General features: G+C 52.4%; 10 protein-coding genes across 11 annotated transcripts; 5 read left to right on the forward strand and 5 right to left on the reverse strand.

The window, feature by feature from the left end:
• Positions 1-25: 25 nt before the first annotated feature.
• Positions 26-1,003, reverse strand: TERG_02625 (uncharacterized protein; the record flags this gene model as incomplete). Its single annotated transcript, XM_003237869.2, has 1 exon — positions 26-1,003. One exon carries the CDS (start codon positions 1,001-1,003, stop codon positions 26-28), a length of 978 nt encoding a protein of 325 aa, XP_003237917.2.
• Positions 1,004-2,413: 1,410 nt separating this feature from the next.
• TERG_02626 (uncharacterized protein) lies at positions 2,414-3,297 on the forward strand (the record flags this gene model as incomplete). The annotated part of the gene is made up of 2 exons (XM_003237870.1): positions 2,414-2,627; positions 2,681-3,297. 2 exons carry the CDS (start codon positions 2,414-2,416, stop codon positions 3,295-3,297), a joined length of 831 nt encoding a protein of 276 aa, XP_003237918.1.
• Positions 3,298-3,400: 103 nt separating this feature from the next.
• Positions 3,401-4,923, reverse strand: TERG_02627 (uncharacterized protein; the record flags this gene model as incomplete). The annotated part of the gene is made up of 2 exons (XM_003237871.1): positions 3,401-4,737; positions 4,800-4,923. 2 exons carry the CDS (start codon positions 4,921-4,923, stop codon positions 3,401-3,403), a joined length of 1,461 nt encoding a protein of 486 aa, XP_003237919.1.
• Positions 4,924-5,397: 474 nt separating this feature from the next.
• On the reverse strand, positions 5,398-7,234 carry TERG_02628 (uncharacterized protein; the record flags this gene model as incomplete). The annotated part of the gene is made up of 9 exons (XM_003237872.1): positions 5,398-5,514; positions 5,566-5,688; positions 5,738-5,797; positions 5,854-6,246; positions 6,301-6,639; positions 6,703-6,758; positions 6,825-6,896; positions 6,966-7,006; positions 7,071-7,234. The coding sequence occupies 9 exons, from the start codon at positions 7,232-7,234 to the stop codon at positions 5,398-5,400; spliced, it is 1,365 nt and encodes a 454-aa protein (XP_003237920.1).
• A 120-nt stretch (positions 7,235-7,354) lies between these two features.
• On the forward strand, positions 7,355-8,042 carry TERG_02629 (uncharacterized protein; the record flags this gene model as incomplete). The annotated part of the gene is made up of 5 exons (XM_003237873.2): positions 7,355-7,530; positions 7,586-7,718; positions 7,783-7,861; positions 7,912-7,953; positions 8,005-8,042. 5 exons carry the CDS (start codon positions 7,355-7,357, stop codon positions 8,040-8,042), a joined length of 468 nt encoding a protein of 155 aa, XP_003237921.2.
• A 234-nt stretch (positions 8,043-8,276) lies between these two features.
• On the reverse strand, positions 8,277-8,794 carry TERG_02630 (histone H2A; the record flags this gene model as incomplete). Its single annotated transcript, XM_003237874.1, has 3 exons — positions 8,277-8,542; positions 8,601-8,689; positions 8,742-8,794. 3 exons carry the CDS (start codon positions 8,792-8,794, stop codon positions 8,277-8,279), a joined length of 408 nt encoding a protein of 135 aa, XP_003237922.1.
• Positions 8,795-9,311: 517 nt separating this feature from the next.
• TERG_02631 (histone H2B) lies at positions 9,312-9,841 on the forward strand (the record flags this gene model as incomplete). Its single annotated transcript, XM_003237875.1, has 3 exons — positions 9,312-9,483; positions 9,540-9,611; positions 9,663-9,841. 3 exons carry the CDS (start codon positions 9,312-9,314, stop codon positions 9,839-9,841), a joined length of 423 nt encoding a protein of 140 aa, XP_003237923.1.
• A 217-nt stretch (positions 9,842-10,058) lies between these two features.
• Positions 10,059-10,469, forward strand: TERG_11869 (uncharacterized protein; the record flags this gene model as incomplete). The annotated part of the gene is made up of 1 exon (XM_047750915.1): positions 10,059-10,469. The coding sequence occupies one exon, from the start codon at positions 10,059-10,061 to the stop codon at positions 10,467-10,469; it is 411 nt and encodes a 136-aa protein (XP_047605699.1).
• A 127-nt stretch (positions 10,470-10,596) lies between these two features.
• On the reverse strand, positions 10,597-11,643 carry TERG_02632 (the record flags this gene model as incomplete). Of its 2 annotated transcripts, XM_003237876.2 has the most annotated exons (2): positions 10,597-10,997; positions 11,055-11,643. In XM_003237876.2, 2 exons carry the CDS (start codon positions 11,641-11,643, stop codon positions 10,597-10,599), a joined length of 990 nt encoding a protein of 329 aa, XP_003237924.2. The 2 variants fall into 2 exon arrangements, with proteins under 2 accessions (XP_003237924.2, XP_047605700.1); XM_047749441.1 differs by lacking the exon at positions 10,597-10,997 and having other exon boundaries at positions 11,026-11,643.
• Positions 11,644-12,204: 561 nt separating this feature from the next.
• On the forward strand, positions 12,205-14,314 carry TERG_02633 (uncharacterized protein; the record flags this gene model as incomplete). The annotated part of the gene is made up of 4 exons (XM_003237877.1): positions 12,205-12,238; positions 12,317-12,340; positions 12,397-13,795; positions 13,858-14,314. 4 exons carry the CDS (start codon positions 12,205-12,207, stop codon positions 14,312-14,314), a joined length of 1,914 nt encoding a protein of 637 aa, XP_003237925.1.
• Between the last annotated feature and the right edge of the window lie 54 nt (positions 14,315-14,368).

Below are 14,368 nucleotides of genomic sequence, written 5' to 3' on the forward strand. Positions count from 1 at the left end.
GACTTGGAAAAAAGAAACAACTCCGCTAATAGTTCATCACTGGGCCACCACCAGGTCCCCTGCCAGGTCCTCTCCCGTCCATCATGTTATCGTGACTGCCAGCCGCGACAGCATGGTCATCCAGGGATCTATACCTGGATCCGTAGTTGTCTCTACCTCCTGGACCGCGGCCACGACCACGGCCATGGCCACCTCTTCCACCTCGTCCACCTCTGCCACGGTTCCCACGGAACGGTGGTGGTGGTCCGTTATAATGGCGGTTATTGTGGTTCTGGGGGGGCCTCCCACCTGAATATTCAGGGGCAGGTGGCCGATGCTGCTGCATATCGCGGTAATCCCGCGTAGATGTGTCTGCCTCATCACGAGTGACTGACTGGAATCTTCTCTTGCCTCCACGGCTTGCAGCGCCGTTCCGTGCTACATCCTCTTCCTGCACGCGCAGAATGGTCTTCTCACCGACTACCGTGTCGAATACTAGTGAATCATCCTTGGTAACTGGCGTCCAGTTACGGATCTTGTTGGCATCTGCCGGCCGTACGCCTTTGCGCATACCAAGAATGATGATGGGTTCTGGATTATCAGTGTGGATGACCACTGAACTATCGAGCGGGCTTACTCTTGCGGCCCATAGCTTGTGTTCAAAATGGCCTGTGTCCGTGAGACGCCAACGGACGACCTTCCCCAGTCCGCCAACCTTGTCACGGATGGGTTTGGGAGCAGACCGTGGCGTGATCAGGATATTGTTCGACATGAACTTGATTTCACTGGTGTCAGCAACGCTGGATGAAATTAGTGGAAGGAAGATGTTATCTATTATCCGAACAGCGTCGGCATTTGACAGGAGGTACCCTGTGTAAAATGTGGTCTTGGACAGTTCAAGTCTGCCATAGGGCGACTTGGTGATGTTTGCACCTGGATTTCCCAGCGATCCATTGTGTGCGTTGATCATACGCTGGATCTCGGCTGCCTCGGTCACTGGAGACAGATACTTGGCCATCTCCATTACTTGGATCACCTCAGCGGCGATGGGTTTTCGTGTAGCAGACGGACCGCCTGTCGCGGCATCTCTATTGAACTGCTCAAAATATTCACGGAAACCTTTGACACTGTTTGTTGTGAGTTTGGTTAAAGAAGAGGACTAACTTTTTTTATTCGGCTCAAGAGGGCTTCATCCGGCACGCATGACTTACTGTTTTACACGGTCCTCGTAAACCCGGATTTCGTCAGCCTCCCTATACGTACGCATTAGGTCGTCTAGGAAGTTCTGCTTGAACTTCATAGTGGATGCAAAGCGTTGGTTGTTCGGGCCAACTTCTGGCTTCAAGCAGACCAGATCAAAGGCCAACTGTTTGCTCTTGATCATGCGTCCGATAAGTTCGGCGAATCCAGCTTCAGATCTGCCTGTCAGAAGAACTGTAAGAGCATCTTTTTGTTTCATACTCAGTTGAACCAGTTGTGCCTTTAGGGTATGGAGTCAGCTCGGTGGTTCACCACTTGGGCATGTATGAAATATCAGCCACAGGTCAACGGGTATCATACTATCTGTTCATTCCACCATCCTGCCCAGGCGCGGGCTTCTTCGATCTCGACTCCATCGCCTGTTGATCCAAGGATGTTCACATCATGCCACCAGCCGCCCTTTGAAAAGCACTCGTACGATTGCAGGAAGCCTATTGTAGGTCCATTCCACAGCTGTGGGTTGGGCAGGGGGCTTAGAAATACTTTGATAGAGCAGTCAGCCAGCGCGTCTTCGCGTCATACAGCATATCCAGGGTGTCTCCGTACGGGTGTTGTCAAAATCATAGACGTGAATGGTTTTGATATCCGGGATGGCTGCGAGTTGAAAACGGTTGACCGCGTTAGCTACTGCACTCTCAACGTCCCACGATAAGGCACGTCTTAATCATGGCCTGCGTTCAGTTGTGACACCCACAGGGAAGGACGCCTTCATTAAGGCACGACCATCGTTTCAGCGCGGTTGTCGAGTAGGTCGTCGACTTCTGGGAGTTGAACCGCGCCGGGCTGTTGGCTATAGCTGGCGCCATCTGGGCGTAAGCGGCTGCAAATCTCGGTGACCGGAGTGCTTTGAGCATAAGAGACTCTTGTCAGTCGTGTCGCGCAGTGTGTATCACGAACGAGTCGAGTCGAGCCGTCGAGATGCCTGAGATCTCATGCCGCAGCTCGTTCGCTTGACTTCTTCTCCTCCTTCGCTTGCGAGAATCCAAGAAACCTCGAAGTTTTTCCAGGTTGAAAAAAATTATTTTTGCTTTTTTATTCGTTCCTTTTTTTGCAAAATGTATTATGTAAGCTGAATAATATGTTCACGTGACTATTGCCGAAAGAGGAAATTCCTGACCTCGACTTCATATTTTCTATGATTTACTGCATGATTTGCGCTTGAGATGCATTCCAGATGGCCCAGGATGTCGAGGGGAGCCGGGATGTGCTGTGCAGAATGATAGCAGACGTCCGTCGGAGCGATCAGGGCGAGGAAGATGAATGCAAGCCGTGTGTAATTTGTTTGGATAAAATTGAAGAAATATGCATTGCAATTCCATGTAAACACTCCAACTTCGATCTACAGTGTCTTTTGATATGGCTAGGCCAACGCCCTGCTTGTCCCTTATGTAAGTACGAAATTCTACTTCAATATTGACACATTTTTAATCATGATCTACAGGCCAGACGGCGGTGACCGGAGTGAAGTATGATATACGTGCTCCAGACGGCGAGAAGATAATCTGGATACCAACTTCTCCGCCCACGGCAAACAAAGAAAATATCCATGGTCTCCGAAGCAGAAACAGACGCAGAAGCAGACAGCAATCATCTCGTTCTAGTCACGGAGACTTAGACTCTGCCCTGTTGCGCCGTCGGCATATATACCGGCATCAGCTGTATAGTCTACGGGTGGGTTCGAGTAGACGCACGGGTTACCGAGAAGTTACTCCTCGCATGATTGATCGAGATGAAAAACTGCTCTCGCGGGCCCGCAGGTGGATCCGGCGTGAGCTGCAGGTATTTACTTTTCTGAATTTGCCGGAGGCTGAAAGGCAGGTTGACGGGGCTGTTCGAATCGGGAACCCGGAGTATCTGCTTGAATATATCGTTGCCGTTATACGTACGGTTGATATAAAGGGCAGTGCGGGACAGGCCGAGATGATGCTACGGGATTTTCTGGGCAGGGAATACGCATGTTTATTCCTACATGAGTTGCAGTCCTGGCTGAGAAGTCCGTTTGAGACACTCAGGGAGTGGGATGCGGCGGTTCAATACGACGAAAGTGGGATATTATGATACAATATGTACTATGTATGGAACGCCAGAGCTATGCTATTTTATATACGGGATGATGCTTATGCCAGTCATTGCGTCGTTCAGGGTCATTATTTACGCCATATCATCGCCTACCGAACCGGCCGCCTCCCTTCTGGCCGCCTCGGCTCCGAATCTTCAACGAGCGGTAATTGGCGTGGGCTTCCGCCTTGATCTTCCTCGGTTTCTTCTCCGCAGCAGCCTTAGAGGCAGACTTGGCTGGCTTCTTTGCATTCTTTTCGTGGTTCTTGGGGATATACGCTTCATCGCCATCGGGATCATCACTTGAACCATCATCTTCTGCCGGAGGAGCAGCCGCGTCAGCAGCGGCAAGTTCGTCCTCACTCTCTTCAACTAGAGACTCCCATAATGGTTGAGCAGCTGGTTTTGCACGAGATGGCTTGAGACGAGAAAGCCTAGTTGTTCGTTTCTGGCCCTTTTTCTTATACGTCTTGTGCGTCTTCGACGGGGACTTGTGAACATCACCATCTCCGTTATCCTCGTTGTTGACATCCCGATCCTGATCCGAGAAGATCTGCGTCTCCTCAACACGTTTTTCAGACTGCTCCTCGGCACCCTCTTTCTTCTCCGTATTCTGCTCCTGCAACCGTTTCGCAAACGAGCTGATTCCCTTCCCGAATAATTTCTGCGGCATACGCACCGCTACAGGGCCCGGACTATGCAGGGTCGGTACATTATTCTTCGCTCTGGGAGAGAATATGTTCTTCCGCCTCAAGAACGAGGGTGTTTCTGAAGCGAGATCCGCGCCGCCAGCAGCGTTATTATCCTCGTCTTCCTCGGGTATAGTCGTGCATCGGTTCGCGGTGGGTGTAGCGAAGAAGCTTGCCAAATAAAACTTGCGGGCCGAGGATAGCGGCGTCGATGCGTATCTCAGTCTTCGTGCTGTTGCTGGTGTCCCTCTACTCGATGGTGTGCCTGGTACTTTCCCTTTCCTCGATGGGGTCTGGGCCACCCCGATACCGTTGCCATGAGTATTATCGTTCCCGACAGACTGCCTTGATGCCCTGGGTGTCTTCTGGGCAGGTGAACCAAGCAGATCGAACAGACCCAATGCCCTCCCGTCTCTCTGCGGCGTAGGCCCAATAGCGTCGTAGAGAGGCAGTGGATCCCGTGCACCGTTCAAACGACGGATACTCGAGGGCGAGTCGTACGGGTCCAGTCGCGAAGGGTGTGCTTCTCCTACTCTTGTCGTCACGGCTCTGCTGGGCGTACATATCTTTGGTTTTGCGTTGGGTGAATCATCTTCGAACGGACAGTGTCGTTTCGTGCGTTTGGGTGTCTGCTGGTCTACTACAGCTGACTTGGCTTTTACTTTCTCTTTCTCTTTCTCCTTCCCGTTCTCCTTGCCTGTCTTCTGCGAGCCGTCTGATCGTAGACGTGCGTATTCCTTGTACTTCTCAGCTGGTATGCAGTCAGCAACATGGCTTCTCTGCTTGGTAGATAGATAGATAGTGGTGACCTACCAATTGCTGGGTTGTTCTTTATGTCTTCGCGTCCTGGCTTGCGCGAATTCTGCAGCGTGAAGGTCTTCTCCCATTGCTTCAGCTCTGCCCGGAGAGAAGTAGCTGCACCTGCACCTGCATCCATTCTCGTCTTGTTTCCAAACGCTGTCTGCAACCAACCATCCAAGTTATGCCGTCTTTCAATCTGTTGATTCTCGCGCGTAAATAGGAAAAAGGGAAAGTCGCGTTCAACGCATACGCTTAGTCATCAAACGCGAATACGCCAGCCAATCAGAAACGAGATATTTCTTTTACGAACTCAAAATGATCATCAAAAAGTCAGGATTGATAGAGATATAAGACGTAAGGCGTTAATTCTATTGGTATTTTGAGGCATGTATCGATTCACAGATGGCAACAGTAGAGTAAGCAGATGACCGTGGGTTGGGTTTATTGTTGTACATAAGGAAACGACATGATGATATGGTGTAAATGAGTATGGAAACAAACATATGAAAAAGAATATGATGGGTTCGGCCAAGATGAGAATTTACAGTATGGTCGGGAGTGATGATGGTAAGGGGGTTAGGGTGGGTTATTGTTGTTGGTCGGTGGTTGTCTAGCAGAGGAGCATGCGGCGGGGGTCCTCGATGTACTCCTTGACCTTGACGAGGAAGGTGACTGCTTCCCGGCCGTCGAGCAGTCTGTGGTCATAGGTGAGGGCGAGATACATCATCTATGGATGTTAGTAAGGTGATATGTTGGTGGAAGATGATGGCTAGCTTACTGGTCTGATTTCGATCTTGCCGTTGACGACGACGGGCTTGTCCTTGATGGCGTGTAGGCCGAGAACACCGGTCTGGGGAAGGTTGATGATGGGGGTGCCCATGAGCGAGCCAAAGACGCCGCCCTAGAGAAGTTAGTAGAGAATATAGATTATTGTTTAAAGGGAGACTTACGTTGCTGATGGTGAAGGTACCGCCGGCCATATCCTCGATGGTGAGCTTGTTGTCGCGTGCCTATACAGGTTAGTTATTGCACAAAGCAAATATAAAATAAGATATTTGAAGCCTACCTTCTTGCCGAGATCAGCAATGGACTGCTCGATCTCAACGAGACCCATGGTCTCAACGTTGCGCACAACAGGAGTAACAAGACCCTTCTCCGTGGCCACGGCAACACTGATATCGACGTAATCGCGGTAGACGATGGTGTCACCACCGTTGGGGCCCTCGATCGAGGCATTGACGGCGGGAACGTCCTTCATGGCGAGCACGCAGGCACGAGAGAAGGCGGACATGAAACCGAGCTTGACGCCGGTCTTCTTGAGCACGTCGTCCTTGTAGAGCTTGCGGAATTCCATAAGCGAGGACATGTCGACTTCATTGAAGGTGGTGAGGGAGGCAGCGGTGTTCTGGGACTGTTTCAGGCGTTCGGCGATACGTAGGCGCATACGGTTCATTTTTACCTGTACACGTTAGAATGGACTGAGTTAGATACCAGATTAAATAGAGAAGCTTACCCTGCGCTCTTCTCTGCTGCCAGGGGTGGATTTGGCAGCTTCTTCGGGAGCAGGAGCCTTCTTCTCCTGCTTTGGAGCTGGGGCTGGAGCAGCCTCCTTCTTTGGCTGTTCCTTGGGCTGCTCCTTGGGCTCTTCCTTGGGAGCAGGGGCGGCAGTCTCCTGCTTGGGCTCAGTGGGCTTGCTCTCCTCAGCAGCCGGGGCAGGCTTCTCCTTGGCACCCTCTGGAGCAGCACCGAGCTCGAGACGGACGAGGTCCTGGCCGACGGTGACGGTGTCTTCCTCTGCGGCGAGGAATTCCTTGATGGTGCCGGACTCGGTGGCATTGACGGTCACGTCGATCTAACCAGTTAGCGATGATCACACTAGCAATGCACACTGCCTTGGAGGGCGTGATATACACACCTTGTCAGTCTCAATGGTAGCAATCTCCTCGTCCTGTTCGACGTAGTCACCGATCTCTGTAGACACTGGTTAGCAATACAGAGTAAATAATACAAAGCAATGCAGCAAAGTCATAGACCCACCCTTGGAGAACTGCTTGAGGGTACCCTCTGAGATGGACTCGGCCATCTGCGGGACCTTGACAATTGCATCGGCTAAGGGTCATCTGTCAGTCAGCTCCGGTTTTTTTCGCCCTGCTGTATAAGTGACGGAGTTTGATGTACCGTAAGTGCGTATCTGGCCGATGGATCGAGGCACGACGTATCTACCACAACACGCAAGTCAGAGGAAGTTGTAAAAACAGAAGATCAAAGGAATCATGAGCGTACTGCGACTTGAAGGAGTCCAGACGGGAGAGCGAGGACGCAGCGAGCGGTGTCTGTCTCGACGCAGTGCGCAGTGACGAGAAGCAGCGGCAGGTCTGCGGCCGGACGAGCGCAGGCGTCTGGCGCAGGACAGCACCGGACAATTGGGATATTCTCCTCGAAGCCATGGCGGGATTAAGTATCACTCTGGTGTTCTACTGGCGTAGGAAGAAGTAGAGAGATAGAGAGGTAGAGTGGAAGTGAAGAGAAGTGATTTTTCTTGTCTTGCTTTTGCTGCAGGGCCGGCGATGTTTTATGTTTTGGGCTCGACGATGCGGACGAAACCGGAATATCCATGTTCCAGCGACGAAGTCAACCTCACGACCTGCAGCAGATCGCAAGACGAAGACGAGAAGACGAAGAAGAAGAAGACTTCAGAAGCCATTGACATTACCGCTGCAGCCATGGCCCGCCATCCAGCCTTGTACGTCCTGTTGATACCATTGAAGAGGGAAAAAAGAGATACTGACTGAGAGTAGAGTCCTGTATAAACGCGCGCTGAAGCTGTCGCTTGACTGGGCCGTCCACCGCAACCTCTGGCGCGGCCAGGCTGTCTACATCCGCTCGCTCTTCGAGGCCAACAGGCATGTCCGGAATCCTCACGACCAGCGGGTGCGTTGTCCCTTTTACTCGTTGTTGTTTGGTGGTGGTAGTGGTGGTCGACTGACGGATGTAGGTCCTGCTGCAAGAAACGGAAAAACTGCTGGAGAAGTGGAAGCATCCCGACCCTTACCGGGCGCCAACTGCCCCAGGAGGTGAGTTCAGTCGTCTGTTACTCTGCTGCTGTCATACTAACTGTGTCTAGGATCCAAGTGGGAGAGAAACCTGCCTGTTCCAGTGCTGAACGGTGCGTATATCTCTGCATCTAGGAGTCACCTACTATCACTAACTTTCGCAGAGCCACAACCACAGCATCTAGCCAAGGTCGAAAACTAATAGAATGTATATTTACCCTTACTTCTACCTCCTTTTTACGTAGAATTTACTGGAAACAAGAGAAAGTAAAGAGATAATGTATTATACACCATCATCATTGCACTGAGTAGTAGCAGTAAAGGTTAAAAGGGTAAAGTAACCACGTAGACCATCCTATCCCACCCCGAACGGAACCATGCGCCAGTAACATAAAGTTGTAAGTAAGAAAGGAAAAGAGAAAACGACAAAGACAATTTACATCTCCTGGGAGCCGCCCTTGACGCTGGCGACTTTGGGAGTGGTCTTTGGCAGCAGGTTGGGGTGGATGTAGGGCATGACACCGCCCTGGGCGATGATAACGTGGCCGAGCAGCTTGTTGAGTTCCTCGTCGTTGCGGATGGCGAGCTCAAGATGGCGGGGGATGATACGGGTCTTCTTGTTGTCGCGAGCTGCGTTGCCGGCAAGCTCGAGCACTTCGGCAGCGAGATACTCCAGGACAGCAGCGAGGTAGACGGGAGCGACTACGATCTTATTAGCAAGGCTATCTTTGATCTTCAAGGGTAGAAGTAGGAGTCTTACCAGCACCAACACGCTGAGCGTAGTTGCCCTTGCGGAGGAGACGGTGGACACGACCGACTGGGAATGCGAGGCCGGCCTTAGAGGAGCGACTGCAAGCAAGTTAGAAGATAGAAGAGAAGTAGTAGGTAGAAGAGAACGTACGACTGCGAGGTCTTTGCGCCAGAGGCCTTTCCACCAGACTTGCCGCCAGTCATTTTGAGCTGATGAAGATGAAGATGAGATTAAGAGGTGAGAGAAGAGTGACTTGTTGACTTGTTGACCTGAGAGTCGCTGGTAGAAGACTGTGCTGAGTGTTGTTGTAGTTGAAGATGTTGAGAAGAGAAAGAGAGAAGAATCGCTTTATAAGAACAAAAACAGCGCGCGAGATCAACTTTTTTCGCCCCTCCAGATCAATAATACCGGTACCGTCAGTTACGCCGCGTCGTCTTAGTCAGCCCAGCCCTCCGCCCGCAAACGCCCAACCTAATCATACAGATCATACGCAGGCGTTACGCGTACTGAAATTCTCGCTCGATCACGCAAAAAAGATCACGCCGACGCCGTCTCGCCCGCTTTATAAAGCTCGCCCTCGCTCTCTTTCTCCCAACTGCAACCAGCAACACTACAACCAGCACTTCAACTTCGACTTCGACTTCGACTTCAACTCACGACTCTACTCTACTCTGCTACTCAGCTTCTTACTCTTCTACTTGCTCTCTACTTTACTTCATAATGGCACCAAAAGCTGCTGAGAAGAAGCCCTCGACCGGCGGCAAGGCCCCGGCTGGCAAAGCTCCCGCTGAGAAGAAGGAGGCCGGCAAGAAGACTGCTGCCTCTGGCTCCGGCGACAAGAAGAAGCGCACCAAGGCCAGAAAGGAGACCTACTCCTCTTACATCTTCAAGGGTGCGTCTCGTCCTGTTCTCATTGCTGTTCTGTTGACGCGTCTGACATCTGTATAGTGCTCAAGCAAGTCCACCCTGACACCGGTATCTCCAAGCGCGCCATGTCCACCCTCAACTCCTTCGTCAATGGTAGGCAGACTCATACTACTTCCAGTCAATAATCACCGCTAATAAGAGTAGATATCTTCGAGCGCGTTGCTACCGAGGCCTCCAAGCTCGCTGCCTACAACAAGAAATCCACCATCTCCACCAGAGAGATTCAGACCTCCGTCCGTCTCATCCTGCCCGGTGAACTGGCCAAGCACGCTGTCTCTGAAGGCACCAAGGCCGTCACCAAGTACTCTTCCTCTGCCCGATAAACGCCTTCTTGTATCATCTTTTTTCTTCTCTTCTCTTTTATGTCATGGTCGAGGTGGGATGGGTGTTTCGTGGGCTTGTCTTTACTACCTGTTACTTTTCTCTTTTACTGATACTGTTACTTTACTCATGGGATCGGATGGTCGTGTCTTATTTCTTAACGTCGGGCGAGCCGCTTGATGCTTGATAGTGCTATGTTAATGTCATCATTGCCTGTCCATGTCTATACCAGTATGTCACGGTCAAGATCAGATTCTATCACTCGTAGATGAAGATCAAGATAAAGTGGTTACAGATGGAAGTCGTCATATCTCGTCAAATGATTCTACCTCCTCTTCGGCGCCCTCGCGTTCGGTCTCCTTGATGGTTGGGTCGCGGTCAAATACATGGATGATTCGCCCCCTTGCGCTTCCCTCTCTCACCTGCCTCTTCAGGTCCTCCCAGTCATCTTCGTCGCGCACCAAAAAGCCGATAAGCATGCTGGGATCCATCTCGCGGATGTGCAGTCGTCGAAGGCGCCGCGTGTGGTACGTCGACAGCTCTTCGGGGCTGTACGGATGGCTCTCCTCGTCCCCGGTTGATTCGGCGCGTGGAGTCAGGCAGGGCCGCGTCTGGTGCGGGTCCAGGTAGAAGAAGCTGTCTCCCTGCGTCGCGATAAAGTAGTGCGACGACGACGGACGGCCACTATCATATTATTAGATACATACATATTGATAGATAGATAGATAGATAGATAGATATTGAATAAAAGGATAACTCACCCTGCGATGCCGACGGATTGAGGAAAGCGGAGGAGAGCCTTGAGAGAGTCCCAGTAGACGGGAGTGACGCGGTCAATGCCCAGTCTGACACCCAGCAGGATCAGAGTAGGCTGGATCCCACCGCTCTCGTCGCAGGCTACCTCCTTGAACTGCTTCTCGTAGATGTCCGACCCGTCACTGGTGATGTACACCCTCAGCCCGACCTGCGGGTTACTCTTCACAAGCGCCTGGATGCACTGTGACGCAGCAGAGGGGCCAAACCACTCGCCGGGACACTTGCCGCAGGCCGTTGCTCCGTGGTGCACAAACCGGTGGATCGAGAAGGGAGCCCGTGGGTGGTCGGCAAACAACGACACCAGCTCGCTTTCTTCCTGCAATTTGCTTCCCCGTCGCCAGTCTATCCTATTAGCTTGTACACTTGTTCTTTAAATAAAGAATGAAAGAAAGAACATACCACGTCCGAGTCGGATGAAGAGAAGAGTGTTGGCGAGCAGAGCCTGGCCTGACCGGATCATGCAGCCCCAGCCGGTATCTGAAGTGAAGCCCTGGGTGTCGATGAGCTGGCTGCGCAGACGCACGCCCAGGGATATAGAAGAGTCTCCGCTGCCCGTCTTGGGAGTCTTGGGAATGGGCGGAAACTGAGATCTGTATGTTATCCACAGCTTCGACTCAAAGTCGTCTAGGAACTGCGGCGGCCAGGCCGGCGTGCTGCTCTCTGCCATAGAAGAGGATATCGGCGAGGCCAGGTTGACGAACGAGGAGATGGCTGACCCGGGCGTCGGTGGTCCGTCCGTCGATGTTCGTTTCTCCGTCGTGTCTGTAGTTGTAGATGTAGTGGTCGTCGATGTTGATGTTGATGCTAGATCTCTGTTGGTGATGTCTGCCGGCTCTCCCGATGACTGCGCAGGACACGGAGTCTCTGCCTGCCGGTACTCGCACCCCAGACACCAGATGGGCTGCTCGCTGTCATCGTTCTTCGGTTCTGGATCCCAGAAGAACTGGATGATCTTCTTGTACTGGTTGCCCAGGTCGACGTTGTTCATCTTCAGCCGCCGCGGTGTCAGTATATCGTACCCTGCAGGAAGCATCGTATCGCCACTCAAGCTCACTGTATTCTTGTATAATCTTTCTCTCTGGAGATATAGAAGCTGTAGAAGGGCTGGGTTGGTATAGATATAGGCTGCTCAGAGGCCGGCGGTCATCAGCCAGCCGGTCAAGAGAGAAGCCAACTGCCGCGAGACATGGGCTGCCTTAAGTACGGGAGCAGCGGGAGCAGCAAACGGCCATCAACGTGAGTGCCAGCAGTAAAGCAAAGAAGCCGGAGTCTCTCCCATGAAGTCTTGAATCTTTAGTCTCAAGTCTTTAGAGTCTTCTTAAAGTCTTGAAGTCTTATAAGTTGGTCTTTTGGCCGCGTGAACAAGCAAAAGCATCGACATCATCGGGAATAATAAAAAATAGCCGCATGTGGGGATGTTTGCTTCTTTTGTCTTTCTGACTCTGACTTCACTTCAAGGACATCAAGAGAAGACATCAAGAGAGAGAGACAGAAACAAACAAGACAAGAAGAGAAGAGAGGAAGAAGAGCAGACAGTGTTTGCTACAGGATGCCAGGAAGGCGGCGGCAAAGAGGTCGCAGAGGTGAGTCTGGATGCTGGCAAAGAGAGGGTGGAAGGCTCTGGGCTGGCTGGTTTGACTGACTTGTTGAACTCATTGCAGGCATAGGAAGGGCCTTTGACAGAAGTGAGAAGACATTCACAGTGATAGAAGATGCAGACAGACAGCTGATGAAAGAGTAGACACAGTAGAAGAGCATTACCAGTTTACTCTCAGCCAGGAAGCCCTCAATACTGAACGCCACTCCTTCGAGCGCAGCAGTCGACAGCTCCGCTACCAGACAGTCCAGTTCGTCAGCGGAGGCCAGAAGGAGCCGGACGACCCTGCAGTCCTCAGGAACCTCGATAACCTCGTGCTCGACCGGGGTACTAAAGAGGATACTAAGGGGGATACTAATGATACTAAGGATGGGGATGGGGATGTCAAAGTTGAAGCATTGGTCGAGATTGAGCAGGTAGAAGCTGACAAGCAGGAGAACCAAAGGCCAGAGAAAGATAATCAAAAGACAGAAAGGGAGAATCAGAAGCCGGAGTCCAGAGAAGAAGACCTCTATATCATCGATACAGAGGGAGACAAGACGGTGAAGCCTACGCTGCCCAACCCCGTTATCAACTGCGATTCCCCTGATTCCAGCGGAGACGAAGTCGTCTTCACCGGCAGAACCCCCCTCTGGAGACGACAGGTCCGCTCAAGAGTCGTCAACGATCCTCCAGCTGCATCGTCTACAGCTCAACAGACACCTCCAAAACGCAGCCATGATGCAGTCGACCGCAGAGACACGGGATTCCGAAGATTCTCCGGCATCAGCAGGCGCAGACCGTCTCCTCGCAGGGTAATCCTCGAGTTCGGCAACGACTCTGCAGACTCAGATGCCGTGGCAGACTACCTGGCCAACCTCATCGGTGACGACAGCTCAGACAGCTCTGATGGATGGTCCGACGACGAACAGCCAGGTAAAGCCGTCACTCCCAAGACTCCCGGCATGTCTGGTCCAGACGACGTAGACGAGGAGGAAGAAGGTAGCAGTTCAGGCGATGAAGACGATGAAGACATCGACATCGACTCGGACATGCAGTGGATGTCTGATGAACAGCTCGCCCACCTCCTCGACACAGGCGACATCCCCGACATGGACGCAGACGAGATCGACTTCTTCACCACCCATGGGTTCGCCAGATCAGGCTCCGCAGCAGCATCCGGCAGAAACAAGAAGAACAAGAAGAAAGACAAGCGGAAGAATGCCTCGCTGCGTGAACCCATCTCCGCTTCGAAACTCGCCGACATGTTCGAGGAAGACCCCTACGGCGCTTTCGATATCATGGACTACAACCGCACCAGTCTCATGGGCAAGAAGGCCCGAGGCAAGATGCCTGACTTCGACCTCTCGGACAGCGAACTCGAGTCCAACATCCACGCCTCGTGGGAGAACGACCGGCGTAAGAAGAAGGCGAAGAAGCTGGAGCGCGAGGAGCTGCGTGCCCAGGGTCTGCTAGGCAAGTCCGGCAAGGCTCGTCCGCGAGGTAATACGCCAGACGACATTCGCGATGAAATCCGCTCTTTCATGATGTCCCGCACCCAGACGTACGTCTCTATCTTATTCTAACTCTACTTCTCTGCTTTGATTGATGCTAAATATATTCCAGCCTCCAACTCCCTCCCATGGCCAAGAAAGACCGCAAGGTCGTCCACGAAATGGCCAACGCGCTCTCCCTCAAATCCATCTCCCGCGGCAAGGGATACGACCGCTTCCCCATCCTCACCAAAACCCGCGGCACGCCCACTTTCCACCCAGACGAGGTCCACGAGCTCGAAGCCCTCTTCTCCCGCAGAAAAATCACCCGATACTCTGACAAGCGTCGCGCAGGGCCATCCGGTGGTGCTCGCTCGGGTAGAGCCCGCGGCGAGACACGCGCTGCCTCGTACATGGACGGAGACGTCGTGGGTGCCTCTGCGCCTGAGATCGGAGCTGATAACCGTGGCCGCGCCATGTTGGAGAAAATGGGCTGGAACACGGGAATGTCGCTTGGTGCCGCGGATAACAAGGGCATCCTGCAGCCTGTCATCCACATCGTCAAGACCTCCAAGGCAGGACTGGGGTAGGCATTTTTACATGCTCACTTCGACTCGTCTGGCGTATTCAGGGCTTTCTTTTAC

Source organism: Trichophyton rubrum, assembly GCF_000151425.1.
Source record: "Trichophyton rubrum CBS 118892 genomic scaffold supercont2.2, whole genome shotgun sequence".
NCBI classification, from domain to species: Eukaryota; Fungi; Ascomycota; class Eurotiomycetes; order Onygenales; family Arthrodermataceae; genus Trichophyton; species Trichophyton rubrum.